Source organism: Phacochoerus africanus, chromosome 3 (assembly GCF_016906955.1).
Source record: "Phacochoerus africanus isolate WHEZ1 chromosome 3, ROS_Pafr_v1, whole genome shotgun sequence".
NCBI classification, from domain to species: Eukaryota; Metazoa; Chordata; class Mammalia; order Artiodactyla; family Suidae; genus Phacochoerus; species Phacochoerus africanus.
In genome coordinates this window covers 167446815-167474216 of record NC_062546.1, presented here as the reverse complement: position 1 = coordinate 167474216, position 27402 = coordinate 167446815, and the positions used below count along the sequence as shown (strand labels likewise).

The following is a 27402-nucleotide window of genomic DNA, read 5'->3' as shown; positions in this document are numbered from 1 at the left end:
ATAAGACCTTAAAAATGGAGAAATACACCATGTGATGTAAATGGATTGGGATACTTGATAATGTAAATATGTCAGAACTCCCCAAAATGATATATTCAATATAATACCAACCAAAATTCCAGGAGGTGTCTGACAGAAATTGACAATTTATATGGAAAAACAAAGAGCCAAAAATAACAAAGAAAAAATGTTGAAGAAGAGAAGTGGGAGCCTACACTCTATGGAGTCAAAACATTATAAAACTATAGTAATGAAGACAGTACAGTAACATAGCCAGGACAGATGTAGACAAATGGAACTGAAAAAAGATTCCAGAAATAAAAACATACATACATGGGTACTTCATTTTTCACAAGGATGGCACTGCAGACTAATGACAAAGGACAGTCTTTACAATAAATGGTCTGAGTCAACTGATTATACATGTTGGGAAAAAACAAAATTGGCCCTCTTTCTCACACTATGCACAAAAATCAAATATAGGGGGATTACAAATTTACATGTGAGAAGTAAATCAAGAAAGCTACCATTAGGTAATATAAGAGAATATTTTCATGAACATAGGGGCAAAGATGTCTCAACACTAAACAAAAATGAAAAAAAAAATCACAACTTGGATTAAATTAGGGATCTATACATCAAAAGACATTAGCAACACACAAGACAAAACAGGTTTAAGATTCTTAAGTAATGCCTCAAAAGTGAATAATAAAAAATAAAAATTTACTACCCCCCAAAATGATCAGAAAACAATGATAATCTGTATGAGATTATTTATAGTCAACAAACATACTAATATGTATTTAATCTCACTAGAGATTAAAGATAAAGACAAGTAAGATTTTTAACCTAGTAGATTGGCAAACATGAAAATAAGAAAAACTAAATTTAGTATTAGTTAAGATTTGAGCACTTTCATAAACTCATGGTAGGAAATTAAATTGGACAAGTTTTCCAGAGACTATTTGGCAATGTATCACAAAAGCCCTAAAAAGTGCATCTATTCTTTGCCCAATAATTCCACTTCCAGAAATCTATCCTAAAGAAAAAGTTGAACAACTTTGCAAAAATGGATTTTTATCACTGCAATGTTTATATAACAAGAAATTAGGAAAGAAAACTCTAACAATAGGAGATTGGTTAAATATGTTATGATAATGCACATAGGGAGACACTGCGTCATAATTATAAATAATAATTTGGGTCAAGGATCACCACCTAAGACAACTGCAGGGCAAGATAAATGAGTGAAGAGGGCAATTCCAATGAATTGATGCCAAGAAAGAAGTGAGGGGAGGGTCAAGTGATGTTGGTATACTCAATATTTTAAAAGAAGTAAAAAATCAAAATTTTTATGTGAAATCTGATTATGTTTAAAAGTTGCCCATTGTTTAAAATACTTTTGAAAAAGGATCAGTGATCAAATAAAATTTTCATGTATGGACTAGATTCAATTCAAAGGCTGAGAGCTCCAATGTACATATATACTATTTACATAGAAAGATTTCCATGATGTGTTGTTATTATTGCTGTAAAAAGCCTATTATGAAACAGCTTATGTAATATTATCTTGTTTTTTGTTAAAAATTAAAGCATATTTATATGTATATATAAATGCTAAATAGCATCTAAGGGTGTATAAATCTAAATGTAATAGAGTGAGTTTTTTAATATATTTCTCTATTTTTGCATTTTTATATTAATCATTAATATTATAGGAAAATAGGATGAAATTCTTTTCGGTTATGGTGGTAAAAGAAGAGTTAAAAGTCTAGTTTAAAATTTTGAAAATTAAATTAAAAATCAAAATCAGTGACTAAACACTCTTGCACATAAACTCAGACCACAATTGAAAGTCAATTCTTTCACTTCCTGTATTAGTGGACTTTGGCTTTCTCACCTATAAAATGTTAGTGATAATACCTACCATCTCTGCCTCAAATTCCCTGGACTATAAAAATTAATAAACAAAAACAGAATGAATATCTACCATACTACTTTCCAAGCATCACCAGAAGCTAAGTGGAGGGAAGGAGGCTTTTTCAACTGCAGTTCAAGTGTGGAAAGAAAACAGACAGTTGTAGAAAGTTATAATGTTAAAAGTTTGTATGTTTGTTTGTTTGTGCTTTTCCATCCAGAGGCAAAACCTCTTCCCTTGCAACTTCTCCACTCTCAGGATCTAGCATTCCTCCCTGCCCAACACCCTACTCCCAACCTACAGAGGACACTCAATGCAATGGAGCAAAGAGAAGCTGACACCAAAAGTATTACTAGATGAGGTGGAATCTTATCATGTTCTCAAGAACATTTGGGTAGAGCTTAAGTGTACATGGAGCCCCAGGACAAATGGAATAAATTAGAGAAACCACTCTCAAGGATTGGATTTGACCCTCAAGTACAGAAATGAACAAACATTCTTTGAAAGTTTGCCACCCTTTATCTTCTTGTCCCACCTCTCTGCTCTCCAGGAAAGGCATGGATTTCTCCAAGTGGAATTCAGGGAAGTGCAAAGGTCCATGGGTGAAAACAACAAATTGGCTGATGCAAGAAGGGTTTCATTTCTGTCTGTAGCACCTCTTTTTTCATCATAAGGTATTTAGATTACTGCATGCCACTATTCCTCTACCATACAGGCTACAGTGGAAGTACAATGGAGGGTAAAGACATTTTTTTTCAGGCTACTGTAGTGCCATAGGGAACCTACCTTAAAATAAGCTCACGTACCTTCCCAAGTTTTAATTGCAAGGAGAAATATCATCCTATCTGGTCCATGGTAATATCATACCCTGTAAGATATTTTTGATATAATAATAACTCATTTTCATTACCATCCCTATTTCAATTAATTCACAATAAAAGAGAACAGTAAGTGTTGTTTCATATCTTTACTCTTTCAGTAATGTGCAACATGAACATAATAGTGTTAAGAAGTCAGAAATAACTTAACACAGTAGCTATAGAAGATGATTTTATATTTGCAAAATTTCAACAATGATCTTCCCTTAGGTTCCCCCAAATTAGCGTATTTGTTAATCAAATTAATTAAGAAGCTTTTCAAAATAAAAGCAATGTTTTAAATAAATATATTTTCATAACCATAGAACATTTAGTTCTGTTGGAGGTAACAAACACATTATACTCAAGTACTTTATGAAGATATTAGGGTAAAAATGATCTGGATGCAATTATAAATGTGCCTTAATTAGTCATTTGCTTCTTTTACGTCTATGTTTTTCTACTATATTTTAAAATTTTGTAATCAGTTCTTAAGTTGTCACCAAGATGTTATCTGACCCACATAATTTATATCACCTCAAGATAATTATATGGTATTGTTTGAGCAATGTCTTTAAATTTAAATTTAATTTAGTATTCTCAATTAAATGCAATGAAAGCCAAAACCTCATAGCTGCCCATGTATGTTATAGAAAATAAATGCTAGATTCCCAGTTTGGACGAATAAGACCGTCCTACAAATTTCAAACCTTGAAATTTCATAATTGAATATCACTGTCCCATAAAAATCCTAATTACAACAGTTTTCACTGTATTTCAGAGTACTACATAGGTGGGTATAAATTCACTGATGATCAGCTTTTCCACTGAAATCATATCTGTTCAGTAAACAACTACAGAAAACTTTCTAAAACTTAACTTTAAGAAATATTTTAAAGAGTTCATGAAATGAATTTGCTGATCTTCCCAGTAATTCTGATCAATTTTATTTCTACTGTATTTCTTAAGAATTTGTCTAATCTCTAATCTATTAAAGCATCTATGCCTTGGTAAATTTGGCTTCCTCCAATAACAAGATATGTTAAGATCCTAAATTAAAGGACAAAGAGAAGTAAAATTAATCACAGCAATAAGTTATAGTAAGTGCTCTTTAGAATTTCAGATTAACGAATTTGTCCCAAAATGATAAATAATTTACTAAACGAATAATGCAACATGGAATAAATTTTAAGAGAATCTCTCTCTCTTTCTCTCCCCCATCCCCCCTCTCTCTCAGTCTTTATCTTTCACTCTTTCTTCTTCTGTCTGTCTCTCGCTCTCTCTCACGCAAACACACACACACACACACACTTCCACCCACATCCATACATGAGTGTGTACACACACCTCAGAATTGTAAAACACTGCTACTAAAGATTTTAACTTAGATAAGTTAACTATGTTAAAATACTGACACTGTGAAAATATCTGTTTCTGTCCAATACCCCATAGAGGGCATCTTTTTGTGAACTTCTAAAAAGCTTAAAGAAAGAAAACCAGAAAGAAAAGCCAGAGTCCTCGACAGGAAGGCTGGGTGGTGGCGTCTGCTCAGGGTCACAGCTTCCCACTGTCCTCGCCACTCTCCTTCTCCTCTATGGCTTCCAGGCTGCGCTTGCTCTTGGCCTCGGCTCCGCTGCTGGGGGCTTTACTAAGTCCACAAGACAAGCACGCCAGCTGGATCTGCTTCATGTTTTCTACAGCCTCATTCTTGGCATTCTTCAACAGATCTCCCTGGCCCTACAAATAGCAGAAATAGACACCAAAGAAGAAAGTTATGCTCCAGGCATATCCTGAGTGACATCATTCTATATCCTTCACAAGGAAACAGACTCGGACTGGAGCACCTACTTTTCCAGGGTTTAGGCCAGCATCCTTTTCTCGCATTATTGAGGGTCTTTGTTCTATGAGTTATGGACCTCAACCTGAGCCTTCCCGATTGGCTCTATGGTTGCCGGCAGCCCCTGGAGATTCCTGTAGCAGGGAACAGCCTCCAGGAACCCTTCTGCGGACAGTAAGCCCTTCCATCACTGGGGTCTGAGACTTGGCACACTGCTGCAACTCCTGTCCCACCCATCCCAGCATTCCCAAGCTTGAGAGAAAACAAGGAAAGAAACTCCTCCTTACAGAACTGAAATGTACATCAGCTTCTCAGTGTACAAGAGCTTACAAAGCAAAATATCTTCCATAAAGTAAATCACACACTCTTATACTTGGTGAGCTGGGTTTTTGTATATTGGGTTATCCTTGCAGTCTGCCTTTTGATAACTTCCTAGTCACCCGCATTCCATCTGTCTTTTCCATCATCCTGAGGACAAGGTTCCCATCTGGCTGATGGAAAAAGAGAGGCTCCAGAGGCTCAGTGTGTCAAGCAAAACAAACAGCAAATGAGGATCACAGGAAATCATCAGCTGTCAGTTACATCAGTGCCTGAGAAAGGTATTTTCCCATTTTTTTTTTCTTATTGTAGATAACCGTTATAATGATCAAGTATATATACTGACTCTGGGCCAGCGGGTTGAAATATTAAGTGTGGGGAAGCTGGAACATGTTTCCATAATGTACAGACAAAAAAGGAAGCAATTCCATCTCTCCCACTCTTCTCCATTCTCACCACAACACCTGAGAGGATGACCTTGAAACTCAAGGTTACACTAACTGATGGAGAGTTCCTCTAGAAAGCAGAGGCTCTGAGAAAAGATGTCACCTACTTTATGCAAGGTACTTCATGATACACTGTTTCATCTCTTTAGTTTGAGAATACTTTTACCTTAGGGTGTATGAGGAAACTTGTATTAAAAAATGCTTTGGGGAGTTCCCATTGTGGCTTCGTGGGTTAAGAACCCGACATAGTGTCCATGAGGAAACGGGTTCGATCCCTGGCCTCACTCAGCAGGTTAAGGACCAGGCATTGCCACAAGCTGTGGTGTAGGTCACAGATTAGGCTTGGATCCCGCATCGGCCAGCACCTGCAGCTCCAATTCGACCCCTAGCCTGGGAACTTCCATAAACTGCTGGTGCGGCCCTAAAAAGAAGAAAAAAAAAACCTTAAATTTAAATTTTAAAAAATGCCTGAGATATTTCATTCCTTAAAAATCTGTACAGGCACTTGTCAGTTCTATCTTACATCATAATAGCTAAATCCTTCAAACAACAGCCTTTCAGTATACGGGGTCAATAAGTAGGGCTAATATTGTTGGTAAAGTAATCAACTTACCCTTGACTACTTTGATCATGGATTGGGATTTTAGAAGTAGATTTGGAAGTTGTATAGGCGAAAAGAGGCTGAGCCTGATGAGGTGAAGTGACTGACCCAAGGTCACGGCTCATGAATGACTGAGCTGGGACTAAAGTCCAGGTCTTCTCCCTCTTGATTCGGTGCCCTTGCCTACATACCACATTTATATTTTAGCCTCAGACTGGAGAATGAATACTTTTTCAGAAAAAGATGAACTTTCTAGGGGGAAGACATTCACTGCACTAGCAGAAGTTGAGGAGGTGGGTCTTAATGTTATAGACATAAGGAGTTCCCGCTGGACCTTAGAGAATGAAGTCACATCCACTTCAAAAAATGCAGTTCTTAAGTACGACTAATAATAGTACAACATATAAAGTGCTTGCTCTCTGCAGGCATTCTTCTTCATGCATCACTCACATTCATTATTTGACTGTCAACATTTCCATGAAATAGGCACTTTCCTTATTTTAAGTTTACAATGAAAAAACTGAGAACCAGAATGACCCCGTTTCCCAGAATCACTCAGCTGCTAAGGGGGAGATCTGGGGCTGAAATAAAGTTCATCAGCTGGCTCCAGAGTTTGTAGTATTAACCACTACATGATATGGCATCTCTTCAAGGCAATTACACACTCTCTATAAAGCACACTAAAGCCTCCTACTCATTGTTACCCATGGAAACAACACAGATAAAAAGAAAATCATTGCCCAGGTGGCACAGTCTCAGAAATGGGGTCAGAGATAAGATGCACCAAGATACACCGGCAGGGACAAAAGTCAGAGTATCTTAGTTCTGTTTTAGCTTCAACAATTTCTTCCTGGGCCATTTTCTCTGCTGTAAAAATGATGAAAATACTCTTTGCTTTGCTCATGCTTTTATTTAATTTATTTATATATTTTTGTCTTTTTGCCATTTCTTGGGCCACTCCCGCGGCATATGGAAGTTCCCAGGCTAGGGGTCTAATTGGAGCTGTAGCCACCGGCCTACACCACAGCCACAGCAACGCGGGATCCGAGCCTCGTCTGCGACCTACACCACAGCTCATGGCAACAACGGATCCTTAACCCACTGAGCAAGGGCAGGGATTGAACCCACAACCTCATGGTTCCTAGTCGGATTCGTTAACCACTGAGCCACGATGAGAACTCCTCCTCATGCTTTTAAAGATTGAAGAAAATATGTTGAAAAGCTGTTTGTGATTTAAATAATCACAAGTAAACTATGCAATAAGGTGATATGAAAAGCAATTAACATAGTCTATTACTAAAATAAATATCTTGATTCTGCACATATTTTTAATGTACATTTCACTATTTTAAAATGTATCTACAAGTCTGTTTTTACAGATATGTATATCGCTACTACTTTTACAAATGTAAAGATTCCTTAAAAACAAACTGTATTAATAAACAGATAATAGCCACACTCATCTTCAGAGTATTACTTTTAAGTGCTCCCTTTCCTTGTATTGTTGAAATTTTCATTGAGCATTTTAAAAGCATACCAAAAGCAAAATCGGCATCTTCCCTATTGCAAGAGCAGTGAAACATGCAAAAATATCAAGCTGGATAATTCTAATGCATAATGCTCTCATGCCCCTTTTTCTGCAGCAGGTTATGAAACATATGCAATTAATCAGCCAGAATGTCATCTCATTGGTTCTGAGAAGTGGCATCCAGGCCTAAATGCCAGACTGTGTCAGTTTGGGTAAATAGAAGTCAGTTTCTCTAGAAAACAAAGGCCAATTGGAGAAGACAGTTTGTGCAGAAATACATCATCTCCTGATCACCAGGAGACAACACGTCCTAGCTGCACGACACAGGCAGAAAAACACTGGAAGAGAAATTAAACTATTAACTAATGGAAGAAAAAATGAAAGACTAAATTATGAAGAGTTTACATTGAAACGTTGATGTAAAAGTGTTTTCTATTTTTTTTAAAGAAGGAGGCATAGAGGTCATCTTTCTGTTTTGTGATTCAACTCCTCGAGTCCTCCTGATTAAGACAGCAAAATGAGAAAAGACTCATTCTCGGAAAAAATCGTGAAGAAGGTGAATTTTTATTTATTAACAACCCCCAACCTGGCATTCCTTTTCAGTGCTGACTTTTCCCCACTACATATGAGTGATGTCCCCTGGCCAACTAGCATTCCTCTCTCTTCTCCATTGCGCTGCCTCTCAAACATCTCCTAACTAGGCAGCTTCTACCGCATTTCCTCCCTCAAAACAGCTCTGTCCTGTGTTTCATTTCCCACAAGACATATTAGGTACTCAGATCAGCTAAGTGGCTTAAAGGTAATGGTGTGTAGTATGTATTTAAGGAGCACTGGAACAGGGCATTTCTAAAGAATATGCTCAGAAATTCTCCTCAAACAGAGGTCTTGGGGAGAAGCAGAAAGGAGAAAAGCCCAGGAGAATTCATTTTACTTGCTGGTGTATAAATTGAAAGAACTCATGGTAAAATACACCTGGGACTCTTATGGCCTGGAATGTAAAATTAATGGACAATTTGACCATTGAACACTCATCTTGAAAGAAATTTCAAGTTGTTGCCAACATTTCAATATACTAGCAGTCTCATGGGAATTTTTAGTTTCTCTCCTCTGGTACTAGAGATGCTTCAGGGAAAAAAAAAAAGTGAAGGACTGCTTTAACCCCAAGAAAAGTAAGAGTATAGCAGGCATCTCAGGCAGACTGATGCTGAAGGGACAACAGGACTACCAAAGTTTCAAGAGCAATGATCACCAGTTCAGTCTCCACAGTTATTTGGCTTCCAATGTTAAGAGTCCACAGAAATGTAAAAACAGTTGAAGAGTAACTCCTGGATTCATAGAAAGCCATAGATCTATCACTACAGAGATTTTGAACCTAAAAATCATTGATGATTAATGAAGTTTTAAAAAAAGAGACACTAAGCATTCATAACCACATTCTTCCAAAATCAAGTTGCAATTAAAATGCATTCTCTAGAAATCGAGAAATATTTTATGCAATTTAGATTATAAATGGGACTGCTATACAATACCACAATTTTTATTGATACTAATAAATTATTACTGACAATAGAATGCTATCACAACACTAAACAGAAACTAACATTTATTGAACACTTATATACTAAGTATAAGCCAGTTTGCACCATAATTCATAACCATAAAAGGGGCTAGAGTTCTAAATGTGAGTGATCTATTAGTCAGGTATTTCTAAGTTACTTATTAACAATATATTTTATAATCTATCGAAAGACATTTAGAATTTCTGTTATTCCTGTTCTTACTAAGAAGTAGTTTCCCCTATTGTTTGAAAATAGCTTGGGCTACAATCTGGCAGAGTAAGTTACCAAAGACATCCATGGCTTCCACTTTTTCCCATGAACTGTGCTAGCCCTTGCGATACCAGTGTGTGGAAGAGCAGGAGAACAACATAACTAGTGTCTTTGTCATGCGTGAAGGAAGTGTGTGGGTTGTCTCAGAGCACACCACAAATATTTAAAGCAGTTAATTCAAACTCTGGGAATGGAAAGGCCCTCGTGTATACACAGCTACACACATAAACAAATGTAGCTCTCTCTCCAAGCAGGCATGTGTGGATATTTTTCACCACATGCTCAATGACAGGCTGATTCCCCTGAAATTCTTTCCATGTGAGTGACCACAATCACAGCTAGAGTCACTCCTGGATAATACTGCAGCAAAAGTCAGCCACAGACAGCATGGTGGTATTAGCTCCTCGTTATTCGTCCCAGCTGCCATTTGCTGGACAAGACCATACTGTGGTGGGCTGTGCACTACTATCATCTCTCCTTTTTTTTTAAGATTCAATACTTTTTTTTTGACATACAGCTGATTTATAATGTTTTACGTGTACAGCAAAGTGATTAAGTTTTATATATATATTATATAAAATATATATATATATTCTTTTACAGATTCCTTTCTATTATAGGTTATTATAAGATATTGAATATAGTTCCCTGTGCTATACAGTAGGTCCTTGTTGTTTATCTATTTTATATATAATAGTATGTATATGGTAATCCCAAATTCCTAATTTATCTCTATTCCCTCTTCCCCCTTTGCTAACTGTAAGTTTGTTTTATTTCTTTTTTTTTTCCTTCCAATCTTTTTAGGGCCTTACCCGCAGCATATGGAGGTTCCCAAGGTAGGGGTCCAATCAGAGCTGAAGCCACAGCCACAGCAATGCGGGATCTGAGCTGCATCTACCACCTACACCACAGCTCACGGCAATGGCCTTAACCCACCGAGCAAGGCCAGGGATCAAACCCACATCCTCATGGATACTAGTCAGGTAACCACTGAGCCATGATGGGAACTCCTGTAAGTTTGTTTTCTTCACTTATGAGTCTATTTCTGATTTGTAAATAAGTTCATTTGTATCTTTTGTAGATTATTACCATTTTAACAATTCAAAAAGCATGCTTTGGGGGAATCTCTGAATTATCTAAGGAGGTTAAATGTTTTGCTCTGAAGACATAGAAGCAACCATTACAATATATTTCATATCAAAAATTAAAGTAGAAAACAAAAAATATGTTGATGTTGTGACAGGTATGTTTCTCTTGATATACATTGCTAGAATGTTGGGTAAAACTATGCAAAGATGACCTGGGATTCTTGTTTTCCAGAATGAAAGCCTGGCCATGTAGGGAAGGTACATATGTTAGCAAGAGTCACAGGCACAAAGATGTTGCCATCAGGGGAAATATGTACAAAATATAAAATAATTGCACAAAAACAGAAGTTTTCATGCATTACATTATCGACACTCAGATTTATTATTTTCAACAGCTTGACAACCAAATCTTTCAATTGCCACTTAAGAAGTTGAATTTTTACTCTATGAACATTCAAGAAATATGGATGAATAGTAGCGTACTTCTGGTCTAAGAGTATTGACTTAATGGAGACTTTAATGTTAGTTTTCTGAAATTCTAAACTCATAACAAATGAAAAAAACTGATTTTCAAATCTTTATCTCATAATACAATTAACCATTTTATTTTCATAGGAACAAAAAGTGAATTACATTGGGCATGTTTACCTGAGCCATTAGATTTTACCATTTTTATAAAGTTTAGTTTTTTAAATTAGTTTTATAACTGATACATAAACTCCAATTGGTCATAAACTCCAATTAATCAAATCTCTCTGAAGATTATGCAAACAGAACATTAGCGGTTTTTATTTTTGTTTTTTTGGTTGCGCTCACAGCATGAGCAAGTTCTGGGTCCAGGGAGTGAACCTGACCCGAGCCACAGCAGTGACAAAGCCAGATCCTTAACCCACTGAGCCACCAGGGAACTCTAGAACATAAGTGTTTTTAATAACTGAGAATCTAGTTTTGAGGGAATAATAATTTACAAAATATAGAAGGTATTTCAAATAAATTTTAAGAATAATTCAATAACACTGAGACCACACAACATTACAGAATAAAACAGAATGACATGTTTAATAAGTACAACCATACAAAAGCCTCTACAAATATGAAGGCATACTCTATTAAAATTCAATATAATGAAAATTATGTTTGAAAGTTAAATTTGGAACCATATGGTCTAAGACCTGGCAAATAAGATCTTCTTTTTCCACAAGTCTTTCTCAAATAAGATCCTGCTTTGTTATAATATCTTTCTCATCAGGATATCTTTTTATAGTCTTTTTTAAAAATTAAAGTATCATTGATTACAATGTTGTGAAATTTCTGCTGTACAGCAAAGTGACCTAGTCATATATATATATATATACACACACACACACACATACATATATACATATATACATGAATATGTATATATACACACACACATATATATATATATATATATGTATATGTATATATATACACATTCTTTTTCTCATATCATCCCGCATCATATTCTATCCCATGAAATGGGACACAGTTCCCTGTGCTATACAGTAGGACCCCATTGCCCATCCATTCTAAGTGTAATAGTTTGCATCTACTAACCCCAAACTCGCAGTCCATCCCATTCCCTCCCCCTGCCTCCTTGGCAAACACATGTCTGTTCTTCATGTCATCAGGAAAATATTGACTGGCTGGAATGTTGAAGGAATGAAGGATCCTATTTACTTCAAAATGTACTTAACTGTATCTTAAAAAGAAAATCTTTGTATTAGCCATGTTTTTTAAAAAATAGTTTTTAATATAGAGGAGAACACTTTCATTTACTGATATATATATGTGTGTATATATACATATATATATATATGTATATATATATACATATGAATTAGTTTAACAATATTTAAAAACTACTCACTGCTGTATAGCACAGGAAACTATACCCAATATTCTGTGATGATCTATATGGGGAAAAGAATCTGAAAAAGAATGGATGTGTGTATATGCATAAGGGAATCACTTTGTTGTACAGCAGAAATTATCACAATTTTGTAAATCAACTATACTTCAATAAAACTTAAAAAACTACTGACTTTAATAACAATATAATTGTATCACTTTAATATAATGAAAGATAAAAATTATATGGTCATTTCAATAGATGAACAAAAATCATTTGATAAAACTCAACATCTTTTCATGATGAAAACTCTCAACAAAATTGAATATATAAGGAAAGTACTGCAACCTAATAAAGGACATATATGACAAGCCCACAGGTAACACCATACTCAACAGTTAAAGGTTAAAAGCTTTTCCTTTAAGCTCAGGAAGAAGACAAGGTTGCTCATTCTCACTATTTCAATTCAACATTTCACTGGATGACGTAGCCAGAAAATTTGATAGAAAAAAGAAATAAAACATATCCAAAGTGGAAAAGAAGTAGTAAAGTGATGAACTGATCTTATATATAGAAAACTCTGAAGACTACATCAAAACACTGTCAGAACTAATAAATGAATTCAGGAAAGCTGTAGGTTACCAAAATAAAATACAAAAAATATCAGTTGTGTTTCTATATACTAACAACAATCACAGAAAGGAATAAATTCAACAATCCCATTTATAAGAGCACCAAAAAAAGTAAAATACTTAGGGACGAATTTAGCAAAGGAGGTAAAAGATCTGTGTACTGAAAGCTACAAGACACTGATGAAAGAAATTGAAGGCATAAGCAAATGGGAAAATATCCCATGTTCATGGATCAGAAGAATTAATATTATTAAAATGTTCATACTACCCAAAGCCATCCATAGATTCAATGCAATCCCTACCAAAATTCCAATGGCATTTTTTCACATGAAAAGAAAAAGACCCTAAAATTTGTATAGAACAACAAAAGACCCCAAAAATAGCCAAAAAATCTTGAGGTAGAAGAACAAAGCTGGAGACATCATACTCCTTGATTATAAAGCTACAATAATCAAAATAGTATGGTACAGGAAAAAAAAAAAAAAGACATGTAGGCCAATGGAACAAAACTGAGAGTCTAGAAATGATCCTACACTTATATGATCAACTAATATTTGACAAAGAGCCAATAATATTCAGTGATTAAAGGTAGTCTTTTCAATAAATGATGCTGGGAACATTGGATATTCATATGTAAATGAATAAAACTGCACCCTGTGTATACACTCACACAAGCAGGATTACATCAAACCAAAAAGCTTCTTCACAGCAAAATAAACAAATAACAAGACACAAAGGAATGAGAGAAAGTATCTGCAAATCATATATCTGATAAGAGGTTAAAATCTAAAATGCACAAGGAACTCAAGATGTATATAATAACTCAAAATATATAACAACTGGAAAAACAATCTGACTGAAAAATGGACAAAAGACATGAATAGACATTTTTCCAAAGAAGATATACAAATGGACAGCAACTATATGAAAAGCGGTCAACATCAATAATCATCAGGGAAATGCAAATTGAAGCCATAATGAAACATCACCTCACTCCTGTTAGAATGGCTATGATGCAAAAGATAAGAGATGACAGGTGTTGGTAAGGATGTGGAGAAAAGGGAGCTCTTGCACACTGTTGATAGGAATGTAAATTGGTATAGTCACTATATAAAACCAGAATAGAGGTTCCAAAAAAAAATTTTAAATAGAACTATTGTTATGATCCAGCAATTCCAATTCTGGGAATATAGCCAAAGGAAATGAAGTTAGGATCTCAAAGATCTGCACCCTCATGTTTATTGCAGCATTGTTTACAATAGCCAAGACATGTAAACAGTCTTAATGGTCATCGAACTGATGAATGGGTAAAGAAGATTAATATATATGGAGATTTTATTTATGTATAAATGTAAAATGGAATATTATTCAGTCATGAGAAAGAAGGTAATCCTACCATTTTCAACAACATGTAATTTTGAGGGCACCATACTAAGCGAAATAAGTCACATGGAGAAAGACAAATAAATACAAGACGATATTACTTACGTGTGAAATCTAAAAAACAGAACTCATAGAAACACAGAATAGACTGGTGGTTGCTGGGGCAAGGGGGTTAGGGGAAGTGGGTGAAGATGGTAAAGGGGTACAAACTTCAAGTACAAAACAAGTAAGTCTTGGAGATGTAACATACATCACGGTCACTGTAGTTAAGAACACTGTTTTGTGTACTTGAAAGTTACTAGGAGAATAGATCTTAAAAGTTCTATTTTTTTTTTTTTTCCTTTTCAGGAAAACACCTGCCACGTACGGAAGTTCCCAGGCTAGGGGTCGAACTGGAGCTGCAGCTGCCAGCCACAGCCACAGCAATGTGGGATCCAAGCTGCACCTATGACCCACACCACAGCTCATGGCACAGCCGGATCTTCAACCCACCGAGCAAGGCCAGGGATTGAACCCACATCCTCATGGATACTAGTCAGGTTCACAACCTGCTGAGGCACAATAGGAACTCCTAAAAGTTCTCAGTATTAACAAAAAAAGGTGTAACTACGTTAGGTGATGGATGTGTTAATTAACCTTATTGCAGTAATCATCTCATAATATATACATATATCAGATCATCATATGTACACATTAAACTTAATGATATATATCAATTATATCTCAATAAAGCTGAGAAATAATAACAACAACGTAATAATAATAACAACATTTTCAATAATCCAGTAGCAATAGCACTCATGACAGGTGGTATTAATGATGGGTAACATCTACATTCATCAATAAAGCTATTGCATTGAGATATATTTGTTGACCAAATCTTAAAAAGTATGGAATGTAATGTCTCCAACTCCCACTTGTCCCTTTGGTGTGTTGTACATAGGAACTGAGACACATCACATTCTCCCTTCGATTTAGAAACAATGTGGTCTTTGCTAGCTACCGATTAGGACTTGGATCATCATTTTTGCCTTATTCATCTGTCTATCCATCAAGCAAATATTTATTAAACATCTACCACATGGCAAACTTTGTCTTTGACCTGTGGTGTCAACCCTATCAAAACCAGGGTCCTTTAAAATTAATATTTTGTAAAGTTTCCTTTATTATTCTAAAATGAAAGACACAGGTAATATTATCTAGTTATATACATGATTAAAAATTAAGTAAATGTATGGAGTTCCTGTCGTGGTGCAGTGGTTAACGAATCCGACTAGGAACCATGAGGTTGCGGGTTCAGTCCCTGCCCTTGCTCAGTGGGTTATGGATCTGGCGTTGCCGTGAGCTGTGGTGTAGGTTGCAGACGCGGCTCGGATCCCGCGTTGCTGTGGCTCTGGTGTAGGCCAGTGGCTGCAGCTCCGATTCGACCCCTAGCCTGGGAACCTCCATATGCCGCAAGAGCAGCCCAAAGAAATAAACAAAAAGACAAAAAAAAATTAAGTAAATGTAGTATCCTAGCTATAATACAAGGGAGAAACAAGAGAATGGTCATTTAAAACAAAACAATATGTATTTCAATATGTAAATGCCATTGCAAGCACATAAGAAACCATAGTGAAGTAGAAAAATGGACTCAAGAGAGCTAAATAAATATATTGCTCAGGTTCAAACAGAAAATAAATAAGAAGGAAATAACTAGTAATTTTAGGAAACAGAAGCTTTTTCTTCACTTCATGATTTTTTTCTTTGTATTTAGTGCATTACATTGTATGTTGTACATGTCATGTAATAGATCTTAGAAGAAGAAAGCTTCTGCAGAAAAGAAGAAAATAGCTTAAGACTTAATTTGGTTTAAAAAAGAAAAAAAATCTTGTAATAGGACCTCTTGAATGTCCTAGGCATAAATACTGATTTAGCACTCAAACTTCGATGTCTGACCTATGTCTTCAATATGAGTACAGTATTGGGAAAAATTGAATAATCTTAATCTGAGCCAAGTTTTCAGAAGACTGAAATACGAAAGTAATGATAGAAGATTCATGAGTAGAGAAAGGGTGGAGAAGATGATTGTTTTTCATTTATAGGATCTCATTGTAAGCCCTAATAGATCAGATCCAAAAAAGAAGATTATAAATGAATCAATTCATTACAGGTACCCGCTGAATGTTTTAAAGAATGCTGTTGATGTGAAAATTCATCAGTTAGTTCTCAGATCCAAGGATTCTGCTTCTCTTTGCAGGACTCAGGGACCCCTAAAAACCTCCCACCTTAGATGGCTGCCCCAGATGTTACACACAAGCTGAGAGCGGAATCAGCACTCCAGGAGTGATGAAGGAATTCATCTGGTTCTAAGGATCCCACATTTCTGTCATATAGTAACAATCTGCCCTATAGGCTGTGAACTGTAACCATGTTGCTATTCTAATAGGTGAAATTATAGTGTCACCTGCACTGTCAGACTACTTGGGTTCAAAGCCACTGATTATTAGCTTTTGGGCATTGGGCAAGGTCATTAGATGCCTGTTTGCTTATCCATAAAATGGCTATGATAATTGTACCCATCTCTAGGTGTATTCTAAGATTAAGAGACATAATACATATGAATCATCTAGAACAATGCCTGGCATACATGGTAAACTCTAATAATTGTTAACTATTACTGTTACTCTATAAAGGGAAAATTTAAAGTTTTCAGTAAATGCAATGTTTCACTGTCAAAAATGACAATGTTATAGATGTCTACTGTATTCTACCTTCCAAAATGTGAGGAAACATAAAGTACTTTGAAGTTTAACAAAGACAAGTTGACAAAGTCAGGGGGAATATACTGTTGAGAATAAAATTCAGGATTAATCGCCCATTGGCCTATGAAAAATCACCTAACGTTTAAAGTAAAAAGATAAACAATTGCACTTATGTGGGAATTTTCCTTGGTGAACCTCAGAATGCGTCATCCTCTCCCCTCCAAGAGTTGGACTTTCTTATTTGTAATTGAGAAGTTACAACATTGTTCAGTGTAAAACACGGAAGCATTGCTCACTATGGGAATAAAACATTTCAAACGGCTGTTTCATTTAAGCCAGATGAGAAACAAAAAATGAACTGAAATCATCTGTCACCCAAAGAAATTAATGACAAACATTATCTTTTGTGACAGACCTGTGTTATATTTCTGAAGATATCATAAGCTAGGTTTCTGCGAGGGTGCTCTCCGTTTAAGAAGCCATCTGTCTGCTTTGGGCAAATGACTGTGAGCATAATCCACTTACAGAAAATGTCAACAAAATTGCTTCAACACCAGTGAGCTGAATAATAGAAAACCCCCGAGCTAAACCTTAAAAATATGATTCAACTATGGAAGGCTTCATGAATTTAGGTGTGTGTGGTAAGACTGGTATCCTAAGAATTATCTTGCAGTCATTTTGACAAAAGCACCATTCAGTACAACAGTTAAGTCACCGCCTGTCAATTTTCCTGTTTCTGCTCTTTCTCTCCCATTATAGTGATCATCTGCCTCTATGTCAACAGATCTAACAAGAAAGGAAAGAAGAGTAACATCAACCTTTAGGAAGGTGACGAAGGTAATTAATTGTACTTCAAATTAAACTTTTGTAACAGTTGGTCATCATCACATACACACATACCAAAAAAAAAAAAAAAAAAAACCCAAAAGCTGTTTAAAATTTCCAATATATCAAATTAACTTTCTTTGTATAATTAAGAACGCTGAAATCCAACTTCATGAGTGCTGCAAGCCAAACACACAAAGGAGCTTCTATAGAAACCTCTGCTCCACCAACTCATGCTATTTCCATTTCAAAAAGATTACTTACAGTGGCTTGAAAGATGTAGGATGCCCCAAACCCCAGAGCAGACAAAGGCTATATATAGAGATAGTTACTAGTATTAGAAGGATATTTTAAAAATTCATTCCGTAATTTGCTTGGTAAGGTTTCACTCTAAGAAATTACTCATTCTTAAATTATTGGTTCCTTGATTCATCCAAAAATTAAATCTGCAAAAAAGCTGGAACAAGAGCGTAGATACAATAATAAAAGTTCAAAAATCAGGGTAAACTGATCACAAAAACGGCTTCAGCTGCCTAATGGCCACAGTGCTGAGAACTGCAGTAAGCAAGTGGTTTGCTGTGACATCTGGTCCTGTATTGCACAGCTCCAGGGGCACCATTCATACCGCCTTCTATGTGCCTGTCATTCCCTGCAGCCCAATGACAGCCATATTGCATCTGGTACAGACTTGTCCTTTTATCAAGGACATGTATTCTTTATTCTCTGACAAATCATAATGCTTTTTAAAAGCCTGAAACTCTCCCCTTTAGAAGTGCATCATGGTGTGTACAGAACTGGCCTATTCAGTGGCTCTATAGGGACCTGTCACACTGGCCTTGCAGTGGCTAAATAGCTATTAGCAAGACATGATCAAAAAGGCAACTGCCTTGCACCCTCTCCACCCAGTGGCTCATCTTTTTAATTACGAGGGTAAGGCAGCTATCATATGAAAGGGGCTACTTCTTATTAATAGTTAAATTGAGCAGCAGTCAACTCAGCCCCCTCCACAGTGAATGTCTGGAGATTTGGTCATTAATGAGGGATTCATTGTTGGTGACCCAAATCCAGCAGGGTATGTAGTTAAAGACCAGACTACTGTTACTCCAAGGAAATGTCAAGACCGGCTTTCCCTAATCTGTGACTTGCTCAAGTTTCAGATCTCAAACTCAAGCCATCCCCAACACCAAACTACTAGCAACACATTTTTCTCATGCTTTTTATGTTTATTTTTTAAATTATGCTACACAAAAGTTAAAATAATAGCATCCAAATTTCCCAATTGTCCATGTTGTATCAGGTTGGCTCAATGAATGTATCTATTGCTATCCATTGGTCTGTGTGTACTCCATCCTGAATACCTCAGTAGGCATATCATGAAAATAAGGACATTCTACATAAACAAAATACTATCATTGCCCCCAACAAAGGTGGCATTCATTCAGTAATTTCATCTGAATGCAGGGCACATTAAATTAGCCCAAATATCCCAAAACATCTTTTACAGCTTTTTTAAAAAATCCAGAATCCAATCAACTTTCACACATTAGGAGCATCTTTGAAAATAATGATCCAGTTAGGTGAGTCAGAGTAAAAGCATGAGTGACAGCAGTGTGCACAGGGAAGCTCAATAGCAAGTTCACAACAGTAAGTACTACTTACTTGAAAGACACACATTTATTTCCACAGCTCCACTCCTGTCTACTCACTGGACACCACTAAATCATCTCACACACACATACATCAAAACATTCCTTCTGAATGTCAAATACCATCACTCTTACATTCTTATTTTAAAATCAACTTTATAAATATATATGTCTGGGAAAATTCACCATACATTCACCAAACCTATTTAATTTTGTGAGTGTCATGTTGCTCTTCCTAGCCTAGGCCTCAGATTTTTTCCCAGAATAGATGACTGTGAAAATCAAAACTAGGGGGAGAGAACATTTATATTCAATTCCAGTATTTCCATAGCTGGTATTTTTTAGGCCTCAGCTCTGCAAACCCCAAACCCCCACATTTTTAGAGGATCTTTATTCTCATGTAGAAAATCCAGAACTCCATTTGACAAGCCTTGCATGACCTTGCATGACCTTTCCACATCCACAGACCACTGCTAAGATAAAGAGCACCAGGTTGACCTTGAACCGGGATGGGTCTGCTCTGCACTTTAAAAACCTACCTCCTCATCCACAACTGGCTAAACCAAAAGCATCACACCGGCCTAAGAGTGGGCAATAAGCAGCTGGCCAGTGACCTATGAACTGGGCTGATGCCAGGCAGCAAGACAGTAATTAGTCAAACCAATCAGATGAACTCTCTCAGAAAGTGTGCCTGGGAAATTCAAAGAGCCTTAGTCTGTTGCTAACAAAAAAGAGGTGCTAGAAAACAGACGAAAGAAAGAGAGGAGAGAGTTAAATCTGGCTAAGGTCACAACACTAGAGTGAAAAATTCATAAATTCTTGCTCCTGAGAGAAGAAAAGACAACACAGTTCCCTGGGTCTGTTTGTATTGTCATGATCTTCTAGCCCAAGGTTCTGTCGGGCTGCCCACACTGTGGCTTTTCTTCTTCCAGGAGATGTGTTGCCTGCATTGTCACTTTCAGTCTCACCTGAAAAAGCCTGAATGAGTCTCTGTTCCCTGTAACTCAGGCAGAAGAAAGAAAGAAAAAAAATGTCTACTAAAGCAAAACAGAGTTTAAACCACGCTTTTGTCCTAAGACTTTCTAAGCGTCTTATAGAAAAAATCAAATCTACCAAAAAGATAGAAAAGACAGGGGTTGTGGCTGATGTCTGCAATGCAAAAGTGATTAATAAACTATGAACAGGCTATGTGACCTTGGGAATATTACTAACTCCTATAAGGGGCAGCTTCCTTCTCTGTTAAACAAGGGGATGGGATGAGATGTTTGAGTTCACCTCATACACCCAGTATCTATCATTTATTAATTAGGGTTCAATTTAAAATTGCTCTGTTAAAATTCATTACCTCATTATTTTAAGTAAGAGAGACTGTCTAGTGGGAAAGAGATAAGGAAGCAATGAGAGTGTTGTGTTAGGCAAAGAATAGGTACTGTGGAAAACACAGGGCAAAGATCCTAACCCTGAGAAGGAGGGAGGGGTGTCAGAAAAGGTATTCTGAGGACTTGCCACCTGACCTAAGAGCTTGGGGCACAGGTCTGGCACCCGATGCAGGTGCAGTGTGTGAACCATAGGACGGTGCTGCCAAGAAGGACAGGACGGGTGCAAGCAGAAGGGACAGCCAGAATGAGCTGGCAACCTTGCTACTAAGGGAGAAGTTCGGCGTGGTTGAGGAAGCACACAGAAGGCGGCCATGAGAGGTGAAGCTGGAGGGGAGCAGGTTACTAAGAACTCCCAGGGGAAGTTAAGAAGATTGCGGGAGGAGCCATTGGAAGGGCTTTACGTGGGCAGAATGGCCATGACCAGGCTTATGTTTATAAAGGTCACCCAGTTGCTATGCTGTGGAGTGGGGCAGGAATATATAAGGAAGGAAAGACTTTTCATTAACTAGGGTAGTAAATATCTAAGGCAATGGCCATGGGAGTGGAGATCTCTTAGGGAGACATTTAGGAAGCTGACCCGATAATAACTGGTAATTACTTAGAGAAGGAGGTTTAGAAAAAGGATCAAGGATAACCCCGGATTCTCACTTGGTTTGCTAAGCTGTTATTGGTTGTCAAGTAGGGAGAGCAGAGGTGTCACCAAGGGCAGGTAGGAGATATGAATAGAAATGAGCACAGTTTGAGATGTGCTGGCCATGCTGTGGCTGAGAGACCTCCAGAGTGCAATGCCTGGGGGTGGTTGGGAGGGATGGATGGGGCAGGGAGGTCATCTAGGGAGAAGGAGAGACATTTGGACTAAAGATATACATTTTGGATTCGATGGCATAGAGGGGGCAATAGAAACCATTTGCATGGACAGTACGACCCAGAAAGAGAGGATGAAAGAAGAGGAGAAAGAGCCTAGACTAAAATCCTAATACTAGAATTTAAGAGAAGAGTAGAGAAGCGTAACCTGCAAAAACTCCTGAGAAGGAAAAGCCAGAGATGTAAAAGGAAGGCCAGGAATGTCCAGAGGACATCCCCCAATCAAGGGAAGCAGTGATGCAAGAAGGAGGGAGTGAACAGCCAGGTGGAACGTGCTCAAGTAGTCAAGTGAGATAAAAGGTGAAAAGTGTACACAAGATTTCATATGAAGAAGGTGGCTGGTGACTTTGGTGAGAATGATTTAATGGAGTGTCAGGGGAAGAAGATGGATTAACATTGGCTAAGGAGTGCGTGGGAGGTAAGGAAGTGGATACAGCAAGTGTAAACAACTTTGCTAAGAAGTCTGGTAGTGTAGGTTTAGGCGAAGAGAGATAGGAAGTAAAGTAGCTGGAGGGGAGCTGAAAGTATTTATAAAAGCCATTTTTACCTGTAAACACGATTAAGCCGAACAATGAAGTGTGAAAGAAAAAAGACTAAAAATGAAATAGAATAACTAAAACCCTCTACTTCTTGGATCGATTGTTATTCTCACTTGACTTTTATGGTATCCTCATGTTTCTTCTCCTTATTTTGGAGCCTATTATTTGTATGAAGTGAGAAGTTACTTAGAAATTAAACATGTAATGCACATTAATTTAAATATATAAGTAAATCTACTAAACTTAAAAATGAAAAAGCAGAGACTGCACATAGTCTATGCTTTTATAACTACCCCCAGAAAATGAAGAATTCTCATACTGTCCACCAGGTGGCTCCCTCGTTTTGGGGTTAGGTAGGTAGCTCCTATCTGTCCACAAAAAGCATGTGTTCCAATGATTACAAGTGGCCTTCTAACACCATTTGGTTTATTCCTTTGTTTCCATGTAGATTTTTACCTCAATCATTCTAAGTATGTAAGAGTGACTGATCTCAAATAAATTCTAAACACTTATAAAATCATCAAAAAATATTTGTGTATCACCAATCAGTATACGTAAGCATTATTTGATGGAAAATATCTTTCTTAGCAAAATCTGAAATAGTCATGCCTTTTCAGAGAGAAAACACATATTAAAAATATATATATGTATATATATAAAGCTACTTGCTTTTTCAGTTTGTTGAAAGGAGAAAAAACTGATAACTAAAATGCTCAACGAACTCAATTTACATAACAGTAAACAGTTAAAATATCATTGCCTCTTATACGTATAATGTAGTATCTTTGCACTTGCTATTTGGAGAATTTCAACATACACAACTTAATCTAATATGATGTAAAGCTAGCAGGTTTAAGTAACTTGTTGCTTTTGGGACATAAAGATCTTCCCTCTACTTGGTAGCGATTACTGGATGATTTAGCATTCAGGAAATGTTATCATTAGGTATATATGAATATTCACAATAAGGAAGTTAGGGGGCTTGAAGAGCAATTGAAAAGGTCCACGCCATGGATACTCCTCTTACCCCCCCTCCCATCCTGCTATGACTGCAACACCCACTAACACCCGAAATAACATGACAAAGGGTGGGCAAAGGTCAGTATTACAACTGTCAGTGTACAAAGAGGCTAAGAACACACACACAGCGTACTAGCTAAAATCAGTTTTCCTCACATGCCACTCTTCCTAGGAAACAGGTGTATCAATTTTCACTTGTTAATAGCGCAGCATGATGTTAGATCTCAGGTTTCGAACCCAAGTGGAAGTGAGAGAAGCGCCAAGGTAGGGATGGCTCTGCCCGCGCAGCCCCTTGGAAAGTTCCCTTAACCAGGACGGTACATCTTTTCACTCCTTCTTTGTCCCTTTTTTTCTCATTTTCTGAGAAATTTGAAGAGAAAAAAATCCAAAACGTTAGCCACTGAGGAAAGTCAGAAGGCAGGAATGACCACGGGGTATTTGGAGAATTGCAGAGGGATAGCCATGGCCAGAATGTAGGGGAAAAGTAAAAATTAATAGAAGAAAAATGAAAGTGTTATGGTCATTAGGGAAAATGGCCTACTTAACAAGGTAAAACAACCTCCCCAGAGACAAATTACAGGAATTGTATACATTTAGACAGGATTTTAAAACTTTCTTGCCCTAGAGACATGAGAAGCTGTATTCCTCTAAGGGGAAATATCTGTTTACCAATTTTTGTTTATTTCATAGGGGAATGTTTGTTGTGTTGCTTATATAAAAAATTTCATCATGTCTATTCAGAACAATCACTGACTCATTCTAACCATCTCCTAGCAGGATGCCCTGGGCCACTCTTCCTTACTCTTTAACTTTCCATATTTATGTGTTGGAGCAGCCAGGCTGACACATGCGAGAGGTCATTTCAGGACTAAGAGAAATCAATGGATCTTGGCAGCCGTCTCAGCTCCCTTCAAAGGGTGACCTTTAGGTGTGACAACAAAAGCATATCCCCCACCATGACTTTTTTTTTAATCCTCTGTTTCAGGTTGCATATTTTTAATAAAGTCTTCTACTAATGTCAACTATAAAGGCATTGAACCATCGCCACTGATTTCCTTCTTCTCTACTCACATTTTAGTCTCTTCTTTATTCCCTTGTACTTGGAAAAATGGAGCTTGGCTGTACTGAAGTCTAGTTCTCTCAGCTGTGGAGGGTCCAAACACTGCTATGTTATTTCAGAGGAACAGTTTCCAACATTTCTCATCTCTATAAACCACAGGAGGTTTATTTTATATAGTCAGGTTTTTTAAATAAAAAGGAGAAAATATAAAAATCCCCTAGTTGCCACGGACAAATTGTTCATAAATATAAAAACTAACATTCTAAGAATGCAAAACCTCAATATTCATAACACTAAAAGAAAAGGAAATCTATTTCTAGGTTAAAATCAAGCACCATTCCTCATTTGGAAAGTCAGACTAAGATGAGATTTGTACCTTTGCCTGCAGCCAAAAGTGGACTATTTTGGTCAATAAATATATCTTCTGTTCTCTAAGGAATTAACACAGTTACGGATCCTATTATTTTACTTTGAAATTCCAGTATAACCCTAAAGCCCAGACAATGTTCATCAATGAAACTTTCTGCAATGAAAGAAATATTCTGTATCTCTTCTCTCCAAAATAGCAGTTACTAGGCACATGTGGCAAGTGAGCAACTGAAATGTGACCAGTGCCACTAAGGACTGAATATATAATTTTATTTAATTTAAATTACTTTTGTTTCAATAGATACCTGTGGCTAGTGTTTTCTACCCCATCAGGCAACACAGGCTGAAAGATGGGGCTAAGCTTCATCAATATAGTGAATTAGTAATATTATTTTTCACTCCTTCCAGCCTCTTTTCCTGACACAGCATGTGCCACAATTAGAGTTAAATAACTGATTACAGCTTGCACAGTTTGCAGCTTTTTAGCAGTTGCAAATCTCACAAGAGCATGCACTTTTTTTTTTTTTTATGCTATTTCTTGGGCCGCTCCCGTGACATATGGATGTTCCCAGGCTAGGGGTCGAATCGGAGCTGTAGCCGCCGGCCTATGCCAGAGCCACAGCAACGTGGGATCCGAGCTGCATCTGCAACCTACACCACAGCTCACGGCAACGCCGGATCCTTAACCCACTGAGCAAGGGCAGGGACCAAACCCACAACCTCATGGTTCCTAGTCGGATTCGTTAACCACTGCGCCACGACAGGAACTCCAGAACATGCACTTTTTGAATGCAGTGGCTACCTCAGTCATGGGCACAGCTGTAGTCCCAGCAGCTAGCCCAGAGCCTTGCCCAAAGCAGGAACCTAAAGAATTTATGGAATGAAAGAATTAAATTGGGTGCTATGGACTACACATTTGCCTCAGCCTAGAATTTCCTAGGACTGTTGCCATTCACTTCCACAAAATCTCACTTTCCAAATTTTTCATTCTGGCAAGGAATAGTCAGTGGACCCAAAAACTAGCCCATCATTTTATAACAAATATATTTCTCCCTACCTTTTACTTAGGTCCTTTTTGACAGGAATTTTCTGGAGGATGACCATAATACTAATAGCAATTTCAAGGTCAGGTGGAGTGATAAGAGGCAAATCACTCCACCTCCTTAAGAGGCATAACCCTAAGGCATAACAATGGACATTTTTGGTGGTGGATGTGAGAGCCAGTGGAATTCTTCTAATCGCACCATTCAAGGAGACTTGATCTTCCCACTTCAAGAATAAGTCATGTCTTATAGACATGGAGAACAGATTTGGGGTTACCCAGGTAATTCCAATTTCCTGGGATAGAGAATAATACATTTAAAAAGATTGTGTATATGTACATATACACATTCATGTCTATATACATATATATATATATATGACTGGTTCACATATACACAATGGAATATTACTCAGCCATTAAAATGAATTAAATACCTGCATTTTTAGCAACATGGATGGACCTAGAAATTATCATGCTAAGTGAAGTCAGCCATACAATGAGACACCAACATCAAATGCTTTCACTGACATGTGGAATCTAAAAAAAGGACAGACTGAACTTCTTTGCAGAACAGATGCTGAGTCACAGGCATTGAAAAACTTACAGTCTCGGAGGAGACAGTTTGGGGGGTGGGGAGATGTGCCTGGGTTGTGGGATGGAAATCCTGTGAAATTGGATTGTTATGATCATTATACAACTACAGATGTGATAAATTCATTTGAGTAATAAAAAAAAGAAAAAAATTCCTTCTAAGTACATTATATTTTGGGCCAATGATCAATGGAAAATCACGGCATTTTTTTTCCTAGTGGGTTTTATATTAGAAAACTCCTTAAACTTTAGATTACGATCTTTCTTTACCTGGGTCACTGCTATGGACTGAATGTTTGTGTCTCTCCAACATTCATCTGTTGAAGCCTTAAATCCCCAACATGATAGTATTTGGAGGTGAAACTTTGGGGAGGTAATTAGGTTTGGATGAGGTAATTAGCCACCATGATGGGATTGGTGCCTTTATAATGCAGTAAAGTGATACAAGCTCACTCTTTCTTCACCTTGTGAGGAAACCAATAAGAGGGTTCACATCAGAAATGGACCCACTGACACTCTGATCTCCAACCTCCCAGAATTGTGAGAAATAAATGTTTGTTCTTTAAGCCACCCAGTCTATAGTATTCTGGTAATAGCAGCCTAAACTGATGAAGACAGTTACTGTATTCATTTTCTAGGGCTACCAAAGCAAAGAAACACAGCCTGGGAGGGTGGATCAAACCACAGAAATCTATTTTCTCACAGTTCTGGAGGCTAGAGGTCTGAGATCAATGTGTGGGCAGGACTGGGGCCTCCCTCCTTGGCTCGTAGACGGTTGCCTTCTCCCTGTGTTCTAACTTGGTCTTTCTTCTGGGTGTCTGTGCTTCATCTCCCCTTCCTAAAAGGACACCAATCATACTGGAACAGGGTCCACCCTCACTCACGATCTCATTTTAACTTATCTACCTCTTTAAACATACTATCTTCAAATAAAGTCACATTCTGAGGTACCAGGCAGTAAAGACTTCAACAGACGCATTTGAGGGAAACACAATCAGCCCACGACAGTC

The 27402-nt window shown here is 37.2% G+C and overlaps 1 protein-coding gene across 1 annotated transcript in view; it reads right to left on the bottom strand.

Moving 5' to 3' along the window:
- Positions 1-2870: 2870 nt before the first annotated feature.
- PLCL1 (phospholipase C like 1 (inactive)) overlaps positions 2871-27402 on the bottom strand; it is a 323847-nt gene continuing 299315 nt past the window's right edge. Inside the window, exon 6 of the mRNA XM_047773158.1 lies at positions 2871-4512. Within this exon, the coding sequence (XP_047629114.1) occupies positions 4330-4512 (183 nt within the window). The 3' untranslated portion in view covers positions 2871-4329. The remainder of the gene's footprint in view (positions 4513-27402) is intronic.